The sequence below is a fragment of the Aptenodytes patagonicus genome, chromosome 3 (genome assembly GCF_965638725.1).
Source record: "Aptenodytes patagonicus chromosome 3, bAptPat1.pri.cur, whole genome shotgun sequence".
NCBI classification, from domain to species: Eukaryota; Metazoa; Chordata; class Aves; order Sphenisciformes; family Spheniscidae; genus Aptenodytes; species Aptenodytes patagonicus.
In genome coordinates this window covers 105,244,014-105,259,823 of record NC_134951.1, presented here as the reverse complement: position 1 = coordinate 105,259,823, position 15,810 = coordinate 105,244,014, and the positions used below count along the sequence as shown (strand labels likewise).

At 44.4% G+C, this 15,810-nt stretch overlaps 1 protein-coding gene across 3 annotated transcripts in view; it reads right to left on the bottom strand.

Annotated features, from left to right (window-relative positions):
* Positions 1-2,679: 2,679 nt before the first annotated feature.
* Positions 2,680-15,810, bottom strand: part of HHAT (hedgehog acyltransferase) — a 188,659-nt gene continuing 175,528 nt past the window's right edge. For all 3 annotated transcript variants that reach the window (XM_076334499.1, XM_076334497.1, XM_076334498.1), the window contains one exon: positions 2,680-5,050. In XM_076334499.1, coding sequence (XP_076190614.1) covers positions 4,959-5,050 — 92 coding nt within the window. In that variant the 3' untranslated portion in view covers positions 2,680-4,958. The remainder of the gene's footprint in view (positions 5,051-15,810) is intronic.

The following is a 15,810-nucleotide window of genomic DNA, read 5'->3' as shown; positions in this document are numbered from 1 at the left end:
GTGGTGCAGCCCAGCTTGTGGTCAAAATTTGCCTGTTAAATCCTGATGATTGATAGCTTAACCTGCTCTCACCCAGACCTTTGGGACTCCCAGCATAAGGAATGAGGAGTTTTTCGAGTATCTGTTAGCGTGTTTGATTCCCTTGACGAATGCTGCCACGTAGTTTTCATCCTGTCATTATCTGTGTTGGGTACTGAGCGCACGTGCCTGTTTCCTCCTGGAGCAGTAGTTTCCAAGGCCAGTGATGCCGACAGGTGGCTGGAGGACTTACGTTGCTGAAGCTTGTGGGAGCTGCCCTGAATGGAGAGGTGCCGAGCCTGCCTGAAAGTTGGGCGTTGACACTCTTCAGCTCAGTCTAAAGTATATGGGTCAGATCTGTTAAGACATTTTCTTTTCCTTTTCCTCTCCTCCTGGGCATTGGTGGCATCCCTGAAAGCCTCTCAAGCTTGGAGCTGCCAGTGCTTGCCCCCAGGCGTGGGATACCTGGGCCGAGTTGGTCCGTCCACAGTAAGCTCAGGCATATGTGACTCGACTTGTGCCAGGGGCAGCTGGGACTCAGCTTGTTCTCAGATGCTCTGGCAGGACCTGTGCTTGACACGATTGCATTTGCTGAAAGTGGAAATCTTATGTAAAATGGTTGTCTTCATCTTTTCTTCCTTTTACATGCAACTAATGAAGGAACCGCTCCACAAGCAGCTACTGGTGAACCTGCTGAATTCAGTGCACGTGCACACAACACCCCTGTGCATCCCGTGTCTGCAGGGGCTGGCCAGAGATGCCCACTAGAGAGGGTGGCTCTCAGAGGTCCCTTAATACAAGAAACGATCTATTGTAATGCAGATTTCCCCTCATTCGTCAAAGGTGTTACAGCCTCAGAGTTCTTCACAGGCTTTGCTGCGAGCAGTATTTCAGCTGTCCCTATAGGATTAAAATATATGCCTTGACTAACAAGTGGCTGTGCGCTGAGAGAGTTACTTTGCAAAGCAGTAACGGGCAGCGCTACTCGGGGAAGGGGGGGGAACTATAAAGCACAGGCAGGAGAAGCTGTGACAGACCATGCATAGCAATCTCCTCGCTCTTCACAGCGCCTTGAGGAAAATCGTGCCAGCATGCCTGAGGAAGGCAAGCCTCTGCTTCGCAAGTGTGAGCTGCCACCGGCTCAAGGGTTAGCAGTGACGGAGGAAATTAAGCGGGTGTGCAAGAGAACAGAGAGGCACTGTGTTATTGCTATGACTAATAACAAAATTGCTGCAGGTTTTCATAGTTAAGCTGTTTTTCTTCTGACCTGTGGTAAGCTGGTTATTCCAACTAAGCTGCTTTTAGCTCTCAGATGTGAAAGAGAGATGTGAGCAAAACCTCACTCGCCCTCTAATCAATGCAGAATTAAAGAAAGAGCCACTTAGCATAATCTTACCGTCCCCAGCAATAATGATGGCTGGGAGGGCTTTGTTAGCCAAGGAGGGGGTTGGGGAAGGACGTGCGCGCGCATGTGTGTGTGTGCATGCGTGTGTGAGAGCCACTTGATTACTACAGCTTTGTGGTAGCCGTTAAAGCCATATATTGCGCTACGCTATGCTTGCTAGTTGTGTAGGCAGTTTTTCAGAATCACTTGTAAACTGTTTTTGTCAGTAGGCATCACGTGTCTGTCCAGCTTGGTTTCAGAGCCGCCACCTTGGGGGTTTTCTGGTCACTGCACACGTGGGACTTTTAGGGTCTATCAGCAGTAGTGTCCCCATACCCCCCCCCCCACCAGACGAGAAGTGCCTCCCCTTCGGTTCAAACTGGCCAATGTCTGTCTGTGACAATTTCTGTCTTTGTCAACTGTTTCCTAGGTCCCTTAACTAGCTTTTCCTTACTGTTTGGAAGTCTCCTTCTCCTCCTCCTCTCACCTAATTTTTTTTTGGTAAGTGGGGTGTCTACTTCAGTCTCTTCCAGGCCTCTGCAAGCTCCCACCCCTCTAGGACTGTCACTGAGGACTTGCGTGGAGGATGGCACTTCTGGCCATTTCAATTACATCAGGTGCCACATGATGACGAAGAGTCAGTTCTCTGGTCATGCTGAGGAATATGCCTCCAAGCTGAAGGTATAACTGACTACATACATTTAAAGTGCTTCAGGCACAGCCTGAGCTCTTAACAGAGCTGTGTGTCTGACCAAGCGTGCCCCAAGCCTTGCCTACTGGTGCTCTATAAGCAGGGCGGAGCAGAAACTTTGTGAGTGGGCTTGTTCTTGAAATACGTATTTCAAAGTAGCAGGACAAAGAACCTCTGGAAAGAATGAGAGTGAAGGGAATCTATTTATTTCTCATATGATAAATATTTAAACTATAAGAAATAGTATCTATTTCTTAAATTGTGCAAGCACACTTCATATTTCTGACTGTGGACCAGGATAGCAAGAGTCTATAGGGATCCATCATTTTACTTGCATCCTACTCTTGGTGACCATTCTCAGAAGCTTCACGTGCTGAAGTCTCACCTTAACTGACCTACAAAAGGTGTATTTGCTTTTTAGACCCACACCATTAGGGAATGCATGTTCCATGCAGTGCACAAGAGGGATAGAAGTGACCAGTCTGCACTGCACCCATCCTGCAGGCTTCCAGTGCCTACTAGTGTTTCTTCACAGCAGTGGAACACTTATTTTTCTTACACCAAACCGTAGCTTTCTAAGACACAGTTCTCAAGCCAACAGTCAGTTTCAGCTTTATTTATAGAAACAGAAAAGGATACAGAATTATGAAAGATATATAAAGCACTGAAAAGAAAATAAAAACAATTTTAGTTCCGAAATAAGCATACTCTAGATGAGCTTCAAGGTCATTTCCATATTGGAGTAGGAAGTTTTGTGTGCATACAAATTGGAATCTAATCACTTAGTAGCCCCTCGTTTCATGTAATAACAGTAAACGGTAAGACTGAAGAACAGACTCATGACTTTTTGCTCCAGTGCTAATTGCACTTAATTACAAAGTTTGAGTTAAGTTTGAGGAATTTCTTGCCTTTAGCTCAGTCCTACTCCAAAATGGAGGCCAATCTCAGATACTTTTAGTAAATTCAGAGGCTGAGAGCAATATACTTCTTTGTGGCTGAGAGGATCCCTGCAATCATCGTAAGTCAATCAGGAGGGCCATGTCTCTGGCCAGGCAGCATTCAAAGTAAGTCTTATTTTCAACAGTCCACAATATCTCCTAGAAATGACTTCCAGGGGAAATCACAGCATTCTCATGGGAGGGGGGCGGGGCGGGGAGAGGGGAATCTTTCCCTAAACGTAAAGGGCTGGAGATTCTGCTTTGAAACAGCAAGAGATGGGCTTAGTCTCCAGATGGGTAGAGAGCTGAAGCCTCTGCCCTTATTTCTTCAAGAATAAATGAAGGGGAAAAAGAAGGCTGCCATAGTTCTGAGCAGCAGAAACATCAGAAATGCAGGCACTACGCTGAAGCCTATCTCAGGGACTGAATTTCTTGTTGAAGGGATAAGCTATACCAGACTTGGCTGAAGCCGCAGGAGTGATGGACAGTAGGACGCTAACTGAGCCTCCCAACAGGCCAAAATGGCTGCGAGGGGGCACGGAACAAGTTTTGACAGGAGTCCTTCTGCTTTGGGTGCAGGAAGCTGCTCTTGGAAGAAGCCCTCTCCGGGACTGGTGGCCTTTCGCCAGGCCTAGGGGAATGTCTAACTTTAGAAAGACTAAAGGTCTTCTGGCTGCTCTTCAATATCAGCTTAAAAAATAACAGCTTGGGAGACACCCCTTGTGCCAGATGTGACTAGGGTCTCCCCTTCCCTCAGAAAACAGCGTGTGCTGAAGCACTCCCACAGCCCCGACGCTTGCAGGCAGGACCTTCCCAGCTCTGGGCAACCCGGTCTTTTGGCAAAGATGCTGCTGTAACAGGTCTGGCTGCAGGCAAAGGACATGGAGCTCTGGCTAATTTGGTGCCATTGTATTGGACCATTCTGTTTTTTTTTAAAAGTCTTAAAATGCTACTGCTAGGGTGTCTTTAATATTGCAGGAGCTGATTGCCTGGACACCAGAGAATGAAGCAGACTGAACAGATTTACCATTCAGCCAGACCTGGGTTATCTCCTTTCGTAACAGAAAAATACAAGAGGCAGACTGAACAGTTCCCTTGAAGGTGGGATTTGCCACATAATAAAGGTAGTATTATATGCTTTATATATACCCTCTAACACAAGGCAGAGAGCCCTTAAAGCCCAAGGAGCTGTAAGGTCATATTTGATTAAAAAGAAAAGCTGTTCCTTAAGAAAAGACCTGCCTCCCTACTCCCTCTTTTTAAAGAAACAAATAAAACCATTCCTAAGACTACCAAAAAAAGGGTGTTGTTCTAAAGGCAAAGTTTTAAATGAAGCCATTAAAGAGAAAAAGCAGACGTCGCTACAGTAGGTAGAAAGTAGCTTAAGGCTGAACTACTGCAGTCGGTGAGAATAGCAAAAAAGTTCTAACATATCAGAAAGCAATCAAGAAGACCTGATGAGCATCATGCCCTTCATGGAGTAACATAAGTGCGGGGCGCAGCCCTGTGAGCCCCTAGACAGAGGCTGAGAGTGATTGGGCTTTCTGAATTCTGCAAGGTAGGAAAAAAATTTTTCTTCCAGATCTCAAAATAGGCAGCAAAACATTGGAAGAAACAAATAACAATCTTCAACATATATAAAATACCTATTCTGAGATGCATGCTTCCAATGTACACAGAGTCATAGAGATGCTGTTTTATAAAAATAACATAATTCAAAACGCTTCATAATTTCTCCCCACACCCGGCCATAGCCCATCAGTGTTTCTGGTTCAATTCCTACATTCACAATCCAGAATCAATTACATGAGCTTTTGGTTTTAACACATTAACCAAATGCTTGGGTCTGGTGCATCCTTCTGCAGTTCGGATATCCAGTGTAGAAAAGCCATCAACCTGTCTGAAAAATCATTGTTCTGCGTCATTCCTAATTCACAGCGTACGTTTGCTCCCATTCAATTCCAACGTGAGAATAGCAGTACAGGAACCCGTGAACAGTCAGTGTCGCCCATGGCCAGCCTATAAATAGAAAGACAGACAATCCTAGTCATAATAATTAATGACTGCTTCAAGCAGAAATACTCTTGGGATGACCAACATACGATGCTTCTAATTAATTTTATTAGCAATTCAGTCTCATAAGTAAGTAGAGCCAACCCACAAAATTTGAAAGGGGAAATCTGGATTGTTTGAGCTTCTGGGATGCCTGACCCTCTGCAGCCCCCCAGTCTTTTCCATTTTCAGGGAACTGGATCAGGTTTATTCCCGCTCTGCACCTCCAAACGATACTTGCCAAATTAGAGAGGTCTGTTTCAATCCTCTCCTTTGTGGTGGGTTTGTCTATCAAGCAGATCCCTGAATGAACCCTTACACTTCAAGCTGGCTACGGCTCTTCCTAGGCACAAAGGGATGCATAGCCACAATGCAGGTTATTAAAAATCAGAACAAAGCCAGTTACCTGTTCTGCCAAAAGAGTCTGGGGAAACCTTTGATTAAGGCTGTTTTGGATACTCTGCAGCTGGGTGTAAAATTGATGTATGCACTCTACAGCCCCCTAACAGCTAACGGGGTCAGAACACCATTGTGCCCGTGCAGAACAGACAGCCCTATTTGCCTGATGTGTTCTTGTTAGATTTTTTTTTTTAACTAAAAAGACTAACTCCTCTGATATATAAAACTTTTGCTGGGGAAATGACATGTTTTGTCATTATTTCAAATTCTTTTTAGTGAAAGTCACCATCTTTTCACTTGAATTTTTTACAGCTAAAGCAGTAAGCAGGAGGTGACAAGCCAAAAGGTCTGTTCCTTTCCAGTGGAGTTGTAGATCACTTGAAAAAATCCGTATCTGTAGACTTCTGCATCAGGTAAATGATTTTGCTTTTCTTGATACCTTTCCTGGCACCTCTGTTCCCCTTCTCCATCCTCTTCCTCCCCCTAGAATTTATGAAATTTACAGTTTATAGGTTGAAAGCCCCAGCATTAGGCGCTAACGTTCTTCAGTCTGTTTTGTCTGTGGGAAGGGGGCAGGGAGGAAGGTGTTTGAGGGCTTTTTTGGTGGCTTTTTTGTTGCCATTGTTGACATAAGAATTTTGGTTATGTGTATGACTGGTTTTCTGCATGCCGTCCTTGAACTACCAGCAGCTGCTTCTGAAAGAAAGGCTTCAGTGCTCCCTCCTGGGGAAAACTCTGGTGTGAAGGAACCTGCTGGCAGAAATGAGATTCCCCATTGGCCCGGAGAAGGGCTGGAGGGAAGGTGTAACCTCTCCACAACACAATACTCCAGGAAGAACTCTTTCTGAAGGTACGTTTACAAGGTATTTTGCAGGCTGGCTGTCCAGGCTTCAAGCCAATGCCAGTCTGGAGACTGTTTAATTGTGCTAACGTACAGCTGAGCCTTAGCTTAATACCCTGCCCTCAGCAGGGCTTGCTGCCTTAGGCTTGGTCCTGCACTTCTGGGGACTGCATATGCTGGGACGCTTCCTCTGTGCTCCGAGACCCCGGGCAGTATAACACTTCACCATGGAACAGGTCCAGAAAAAAAGTTATTTTTTTTCTCCTGTGAGGAGCTGTGTGTTTGCTTCATGAATCTCTAATTGTTCTGGCCTTGTTTTGTGGTAAAATACAGTCTTGTAACCCGAATGATTTTCATAGAGACATTTACAAATATTAATCACTTGTCCTCACAATGCCCTAAAGCAAAATTATACTTTTTGTTTAATTATTTGTTTCACAAGACAAAATCGCTGAGGTATTTCCAAAGGGATTTTTAACAATAGTCTTGTGTTTTCTTCAGTGAAATTAGGCTACTGTAGATTGGGTTTCACCTTCAATAGCAAGCTAAAGCCCAGCTGTGCTTTGTCTCTGGTAAAATTGCACGCGAAAGTATGTCAATATATGTAATAAAAACATACCTCTTCTGGCAGCAATATTGTGGTGGCTGCTTTATACAGACAGAGCCAGAAAGTTAAAAAAGGACTGAGTCTAGAATTGCCTTTTTTTTTTTTAAAGGGCACTTTTGGAAATCTTGCTAGATACATATTTTGCATTTTTAAATACTTTAAAGCTCTGGCACACAGAAAATGTGCCAACAGTAGTCTTTAGTCTGACTTGCTTGTTATCCCCAGCCAATGTATAAGAGATCTTGTCAGAATACATAGGTATGCACTGGAAATCTTTCCTAGATGCCTTAGATTTATGATAAGATTCCTCCGTAGTGCCCATGACCTGGGTTCACGGGGCTCTCATGCCGCTATAATCAGGTTTGTGGTAATCCTCCTGGAACATAGGGAGTCTCTCCTGTACAGTAACAGGTGTCAGGGGTTGCATTTGGCAGATTACTTCCTCCTGATCTAATTAAGATGAAAAAGAAGGGGGAAGACAAAGTGACCCACTATGGGCGAGGGAAAAGGGGCATTTTTTTTAATTAAATCTTGCTACAGCTATTCTAGAAGGAGCTGCACAGATCCCAAAGCATTTCTTGCTGCATGGGCAGGAGGTAGCCAGCTCCGAGCAGGGGTGAAAGAGAGGGCACCTCTGCCTTGCTGGCCCTTTCTTGCCATACGGGAACCACGTGCACGGCTGCTGCGTGTGGGGAAATGCATATGGTGCTTCCGCTGTAAGTGAGCGAAGCAAAGGCATCATGTTCTGCTCCTATGCAATCCCAGAGTAGCTCCAATCCACTCAAGGCAGATTTGCACAAGTGCATCCACACCTGAGAAGCGGCCCAAAGACAGCCTGAAGCAAGCAGGAGATCTTTAAACTGCTCTCACTCATCTCTTCCATTTTAGGATTGGATATAAAATAAACTTGTTGAAAAGACCGAAGAACCTGGTCTCCAGAAGGTGATGTAGGGAAGGACACATCGAGTTACGCTAATCCAGCAAGGGCGCAATTTCAAGTTCTGCCTAGCATGTAGATGACCTGTGTGTCATCCCTGTGTGTGACCTCTATAATCAAACAGCAGCATGAGCTCATCTTGCAAGATGAGTTCACAGGAGCCTTTTCCTTGCTTAAACAGTTTCTCCTTGTAAACCCAAACAACCAAACAGTACCGATGGTTTCGGATCCGCAGTTCCACGGAAATCACTCTTTTTGCCCTGGGCCAGCAGCGTAAGGTATGTTCTTCCCTCAGGCCTTTTGCTGACTCTCATTCTACTCCTACCCTCAAACACAATTCAAGGGGCTCGTCCTTCTGGTGGCTCCTCAGCTTTACCTTACCACCCTAAAACACTGCATCCTCACCTACGCTGTGCCATTCTCCAAAATCTACTTGGAAGCGTACGTGCCTGTGTTCTAGATCAGTATCTCTCTACAAAATCATATACATAAAATGTACTCTTAAAAACAACATACTGGGGTCAAATCAAGTACTAAGCTGTTAGGAAATGACCGAGTTAAGTTTGCCTATTCAAAAACATGTCACATACCACCTTAAATCTTAAAATTTCTTGACTGTCTTCAATAGTTTGATTTTAGGCTTGAAGGCCAAGTTTCATGAGACAACTCAGATTTTCATAATCTTTTTTGTGGAAAGATGAATTAGTATTCATTAACATGCGATATTTGTGAGCTTTACCTGCACAGATTTCTTTTAAGATGGCTGGACTTCCCTTTTAACAAAGGAACACTGGGTGAGAGACATTAATGGAATCACGACCAAATTCTCTGCTTATACAGGTGTGCTGCTCCACAAAAATCAAACTCCTTTGCGAAGAGGACTGCGAATTCTGTGGCGAGGTAATAGCAGTACTTTATCCGTCTATCACACAGCCTCTTCCCAAAGAAGTCTCCAGTCCCAGCTAGGCAGAAGGTAACGCTCTGTCGCACACAGCTGGTCTACTGTCCAACAGTCTTGCCAGTTTAAAACCACATTTTGATACGTTATGTACTCAGCTTTCAGCATAATGTATAGGAGACTTGTTTTTATTACATGGTCAAAACAGAATTAACACAAACTAAGGCTGAGATACTCAAAAACTTTTTTGCCTCAGTATTCACTGGCAATCTCTCTTCCCATACCTCTCAAGTGGATGGACCACAAGACAGGGACTGGGGGAGCAAAGTCCCTCCCACTGTAACAGAAGATCAGGTTAGTGACCACCTGAGGAACCTGAACATACATAAGTCTATGGGACCTGATGAGATGCATCCCAGAGTCCTGAGGGAATTGGCTGATATAGTTGCTAAGCCACTCTCCATGATATTTGAAAAGTCATGGCAGTCAGGGGAAGTCCCTGATGACTGGAAAAAGGGAAACATCACACCCATTTTTAAAAAGGGAAATAAGGAAGACCCAGGGAACTACAGGTCAGTCTCACCTCTGTGCCTGGGAAGATCATGGAACAGATCCTCCTGGAAGCTATGCGAAGGCACATGGAGGACAGGGAGGTAATTCAAGACAGCCAGCATGGCTTCACCAAGGGCAAGTCCTGCCTGACCAACCTAGTGGCCTTCTATGATGGAGTGACTACATCAGTGGACACGGGAAGAGCTACGGATGTCATCTATCTGGATTTCTGTAAGGCCTTTGACATGGTCCCCCACAACATCCTTCTCTCTAAACTGGAGAGGTATGGATTTGATGGGTGGACTGTCCGGTGGGTGAGGAATTGGTTAGATGGTCGCATCCAGAGGGTAGTGGTCAACGGCTCAATGTCCAGATGGAGATCAGTGATAAGTGGTGTCCCTCAGGGGTCTGTATTGGGACCAGTACTGTTTAATATCTTCAATGACATAGATGGTGGGATCGAGTGCACCCTCAGCAAGTTTGCAGATGACACCAAGCTGAGTGGTGCGGTCAACACGCCAGAGGGACAGGATGCCATCCAGAGGGACCTGGACAAGCTTGAGAAGTGGGCCTGTGTGAACCTCATGAGGTCTAACAAGGCCAAGGGCAAGGTCCTGCACCTGGGTCGGGGCAACCCCTGGTATCAATACAGGCTGGGGGATGAAGGGATTGAGAGCAGCCCTGCCGAGAAGGACTTGGGGGGACTGGGGGATGAAAAGCTGCACATGAGCCAGCAATGTGTGCTCGCAGCCCAGAAAGCCAACTGTATCCTGGGCTGCATCAAAAGAAGGGTGGCCAGCAGGTGGAGGGAGGTGATTCTGCCCCTCTGCTCTGCTCTGGTGAGACCCCACCTGGAGCACTGCGTCCAGCTCTGGAGCCCTCAGCATAAGAAAGACATGGACATCTTGGAGCGGGTCCAGAGGAGGGCCACAAAAATGATCAAAGGGCTGGAGCACCTCTCCTATGAAGAAAGGCTGAGAGAGTTGGGGTTGTTCAGCCTAGAGAAGAGAAGGCTTTGGGAAGACCTTATTGCAGCCTTTCAGTACTTAAAGGGGACTTTTAAGAAAGATGGGGACAGGCTTTTTAGCAGGGCCTGTTGCGACAGGACAAGGGGGAATGGTTTTAAACTAAAAGCAGGTAGATTTAGACTAGATATAAGGAAGAAATTTTTTACGCTGAGGGTGGTGAAGCACTGGCACAGGTTGCCCAGAGAGGTGGTGGATGCCCCATCCCTGGAAACATTCAAGGTCAGGTCGGACGGGGCTCTGAGCAACCTGATCTAGCTGAAGATGTCCCTGCCCACGGCAGGGGGGGTTGGACTAGATGACCTTTAAAGGTGCCTTCCAACCCAAACCATTCTTTGATTCTAACTGCAACAGGAATAGCTTTTGGAGTTACTTCTTCCTTTGAACTTCCTATCTCCTCTTCAAGAACACTTCTGGATACTCTGCAAACATCTAGAAAAGGTCCTGTTTCTGGCACACTCTGGATTTTGAAGGGAGTGGGGTAAAACTAAGCTTTCAACTCAAAAGTAACAGCCTGGATCACAGCTCTCAAAAGACCAGTTATGTCCTCATTACCTCAGTTCAAATCATCTGAACCAACATTTAATCCTGTATCCATAAGGAAGCTCTTTCAAATTTCCTAATCACCTACAGTAATAAAAAATAATCACACCAGCAATGTTTTGCACATACCCAGGTTTCACATCATCATCAAAACACTAGGAAACGGCCCTTTGTTCCCTCCAACCTGTGAGATGTAAAAGAAAGGGACTGTAGTTGCATTTTGCATTTTCCAAAACTGCCTTAGTAGCTTTGGGACCTTAATGCTATTTTCAGACGTGACTTGGCCGCACAGTCCTCAGAAGTCTTCAAGTACAGAGTAGTTATTAAATCAATAGAAGTCAGAAAAAGTAATCTTTTTTAAAAGCTTGACTTCAGGAGTGTACATCTTACTCTGACTTTGATTTGGAAATACCTAAGTTAATATAAGACTTAGCACTTAGGAAGATTTATCCTTAAACAAAAGTTCACATGTGACAAGACACTGAAGCACTCCCCTGTAAAGTGGAATTAAGGAGACACAACTGTCGGGAGGAGGAGGAACAGGCACCAATTTGTCAAGCATAATAAAAAGCCAAAGCAAACCAGCATTTGAGGCCAAGACCTCTCTTACCTACAATTACTGATATCCTTACAAGATCAGTAAAACTGCCACATTTTCAGGAAAAATAACACATTGAAAACTAAAGATCAGTTGAAAGAAACCTATTATCTAGCCCAATGTTTGAAGCAAAGGATAAACTCTGGATTTTTTAATTTTAATTTCAGGTCACTTCCAGGTAGACCCCTGCTGACCCTTCTAGCAGGGCATGTCCAACAGCGTGTATTACAAACACTGTGCAGTCTGATACCCAATTACTCTTTAGGTATTTGGAAAAGGAAACCCTATATATTTTCAGCTGTGTTAGCATTCAGCATGCACATGTGAAAAAAAAAAATGTTTGGAAAACTGTGGTGTACTTGCTTTAATTCAGGGGGAAAGGGCGATTAAGTTTATTTGTCGTTTGTTTAAATGTATAAATTTGTTGCATGTACTTGGAGAAAAAGCTGTGTTGGAGAGCATTTGGATGGATCAGTTTAGTCTATTAATGTCTTGCCTGAGTGACCGTATGTTTACTTGATGGTTTTTCTTTGAAGAAAACTTAGCAGTTTCTTTGCATTTTTATTTAAATTTGTATGATTATTGATTACCTTCATTTTTACATCCTCTGTTTTTGTGTATGTTTTAGCTCCATTCCAGCAACCTCCTCCTACAGCAGAAGTTCTCAATTCCTCTGTTATCAGTCTTTCGTGGAGTTCCCCCGACTCTCCAAATTCTAACAGGCTTACTTACCAGCTGTATAGGGATGAGGCTGAAATTTATGCAACCGAAGACCGCTACCCTTATAGTAAGTATAGGAAGATGACATCAAAGATTTTGTGTTTATGTGTGTGTGTGTACATATCTATATATATATATGTGCAATTTTTCTTAATTATTTCTCGTTTCTGTCATTATCATTCTCTGTGATTTTGAATACATTATTCTGTTTTCCTTTAGTGAGTTACTGTTCTGCGTTATTAATTTTCTTTGAAAGAAATGAATACTCCAGTCTAAAATCTGGCAAACTGTCACTCAAAATGGCTAATAATTTTTTACTTTTTAATCTAAAAAACTTTAGTTGCTCACCAAAAGCATTCCCTGCAAATACACACAGGCTCCAAAATCTAAAAGAGGCAAAGTCCCAGAGAAACGATTAGGGTGAACAGAAGAGACCATAATGTGCTTAAGCTTGCTTTTTTCATCCTCCCGGTTTTAAACTGTTAACAGATTAGGAAAGCTTTTTGTGGTCTCTAACTTTTAGCACCTTCTGTTAAGCTATCAGTGTAGCTCCTGAGTTGCCTTTAGCAGCACCACTTCTCTCTTGTTGAGGCTTGCAAAGGGATCCTCAGAAGGCAGTCCTCAAGGGTTCGACACTCTGGCCTAGCTGGAAAGGCCATTTTGTGCTACTATTGATCCTCTTATCAAGGAAAAGGAGATGGATTTGGACACTGGTTTTATGTATATATGGCACACAGGTGGGTTTTTTGAGAAGACAGGTGTGGTTTAATGCCGCTAAGGTTTGATTTTTCTATTGGCAGCTTTTTTAGTTTCTTGCATTTTCATACCAATGCAGCATTAATATTTTGCAGAAGTTGAGTCTTTCTAATTATTGGCATGTACCCTGGAGCGAAAAAAAAAACCAAACCAGATTGTTATTCAGTGGAAGCACAGATCCTTTGGAATGCACCTAACATTTTTCTGTTCTGGTGCATGCTGCTGTGTTACAGTTGATTGACTACTCTGTGGCTTATGCTGTGAATTTGGACGCTCCACGGTACATACCACGAGGAAATGGTATGCGACCCCATGTAAGCATGGGATTAATTGATTGAGAGGAGAGAAAGAAACATTACAAAAAAGTTTAGAGAGCTAACAGAAAATATTCCAATTCCTTAGTTTGGTTTTTACAGCCTAACTTTAGCAAAAATATGAATTAATTTCAGAAGAAAAGCTCTTATACTTTGTTGTCATAAATTTGTGCTCTGTAACGTACGTGTAACGTACAATTCTCAATGTGTTTAGCTGTATAACAAGACATTAGCATGTTTCTATTTAACAAAACATTTTGTAAAAACATAGATTTGGTTTCAAAAGACATTTTTGACATTTCCTGCAATCCCCCTAATTAATGATGTGAAACCGTCTGCTGGTGTTTGAATATCAAGAATACATTGTTAATGCTGTCAGAACTTTTCATAATGTTACATTTTTCTCAGTATAGCATGAAACTTGTAATGCTTATGAAACGCCCCAAGAGTGCAACTGGATGAACATTATCTTATGACTAAAAGAGAGTTTTATAGAAACACTGAACTTCCAAAGGAAAATTAAGAATAATCTTCTAAATTGGCCTGGTGATCTGGCTGATAGTATTGCAGAATGCCCAATTAAAACAATGTTTTCCTAACTGCTCTGGAAAACCAGAGACTCAGGAGATACCAATCCTCCTCTTGAGGATATACTTGCTTGAAATACTTGCTTTAAAATGTGAAAAAAAAACCCACAAAGTTACTTACGATTCTAACTCCAAATCACATATTGGTTCTAATTTTTTATAAATGTAGCATGGTGGAGTTGTTCACCTGAGGAATGTAGAACCTTCAACCTTTTGGCTTTATCCAATTTTATCTAGCCTATATTCCTATTGAAATAAAGTCACCATCTGGTGATCAGATGTTCGTCAACACCTGAATTCAAGAATGAACTTTCTCATAATGTCGAGATGGTGCTGGTTACTTTTCTGGCAGACAATAGCAGCATTCTGGGTGATCTGCCCTGTACTTGAGCCCTGTACTTGACAAGGGGAAAGTAACGTGCTTGCTGTCAACGTTCGACCTGGGGCCCTAGAGTTCGAGTCCATTCCAGAGGTGGGTTTTCGGGGGTTGGTTGGTTGTAGAGCTAGGGTGGTTCTGGAGTTGGTGTTTTCATAGGGAGGTGGTTCCAGAGCAGGTTCTAGCTCGCTTGATGGTTCTAGATCACGTTCCAGAGCAGGTTCTAGCTCACTTGATGGTTCTAGATCACGTTCCAGAGCACGTTCTAGATCGCTTGGTTCTAGAGCAGGTTCTAGCTCGTCGGATGGTTCTAGATCGTGTTCCAGAGCACGTTCTAGCTCCATTGGTTCCAGAGCAGGTTCTAGCTCGTTTGATGGTTCTGGATTGTGTTCTAGCTCGCTTGCTGGTTCTGGAGCAGGATCATGGTCTAACACTCTGGCTTGGTTGTTGGCTTAGGACTGCTGGTTGGTCCAGGACAGCTTGTTGTTTTCAGAGGGGGTGCTACCTCGGTTGCTGCATCTGGTGCACTCATGAATTCTAGGTCGCATTGTGGTTCTAGATCGTGTTCTAGCTCGCTTACTGGTTCTAGATCGTGTTCTAGCTCGCTTACTGGTTCCAGAGCGGGTTCTAGCTCGCTTACTGGTTCCAGAGCGGGTTCTAGCTCGCTTACTGGTTCCAGAGCAGGTTCTAGCTCGCTTACTGGTTCCAGAGCGGGTTCTAGCTCGCTTGCTGGTTCCAGAGCGGGTTCTAGCTCGCTTACTGGTTCTAGTTTGGGTTCCAGGTCACGTTATGGCTCTAAAGTGGGGTTGGGTTCGGGGGGGGGGGGGGAGGCCCTAGAATCTAGTTCCAGGGGTGCTACTGTTTTGTCATCTCACAAGGATTTGTGGTACTTGCTGCTGCTGACAGCAGTCTCGCTGGGGGGGGTTTCTTTCTTTTTTTTCCCCCTTGCGTGCTTTTTTTCTTCTTTGTGGCTCCTCTGAGTTGAAAGCCCATGGGATGGGGATCCTATCATCCCATAAAGTGCAGCTCTCCCAAGTTTCTAGCACGCTGACTCGTGCCACCTCTGCGGCCATTCTTTTCTCTGGAGGCAAAATCAGGAACTGGACACATGGCAAGCTCCTACCGGCTGGTGTCCTTCACAGCAACTGGTTGCCTCACTCCTGCTGCAAGGATTCTTGCCAGCCTTGTCTAACACGTGTCAAATCGGCTTTGGGTACCCTACTCTTGCACCCAGAAGCACGTCAGGTGTGTCTGTGCAGCTCAGAAAGGGTTCAGCAATTCTAGAGTACACTCAAGTACTTGCCCCCGCAGTTGCGAATGGCGTGCTGACCCAAAAGCTGAAAAAGAAACAGCTGAATCTCGCCAGCAAGACTGATCTGCTGCTTCACTTGCCTGCTCACTACTAATGCACAAGGATGTCGCAGTAACCATTGCAGCCGCTGGCAGAGCCTTGCCTGAAGTACCAGGGTTTGAAAGGCAAGAAGATGAGGTTACCTGGTCTCCTTATTGCTGGACTTCAGCGACAAGTTTGCGATTGCTATAGGTAGTTGAAGCGCTGTGAGCAATTACTGGGC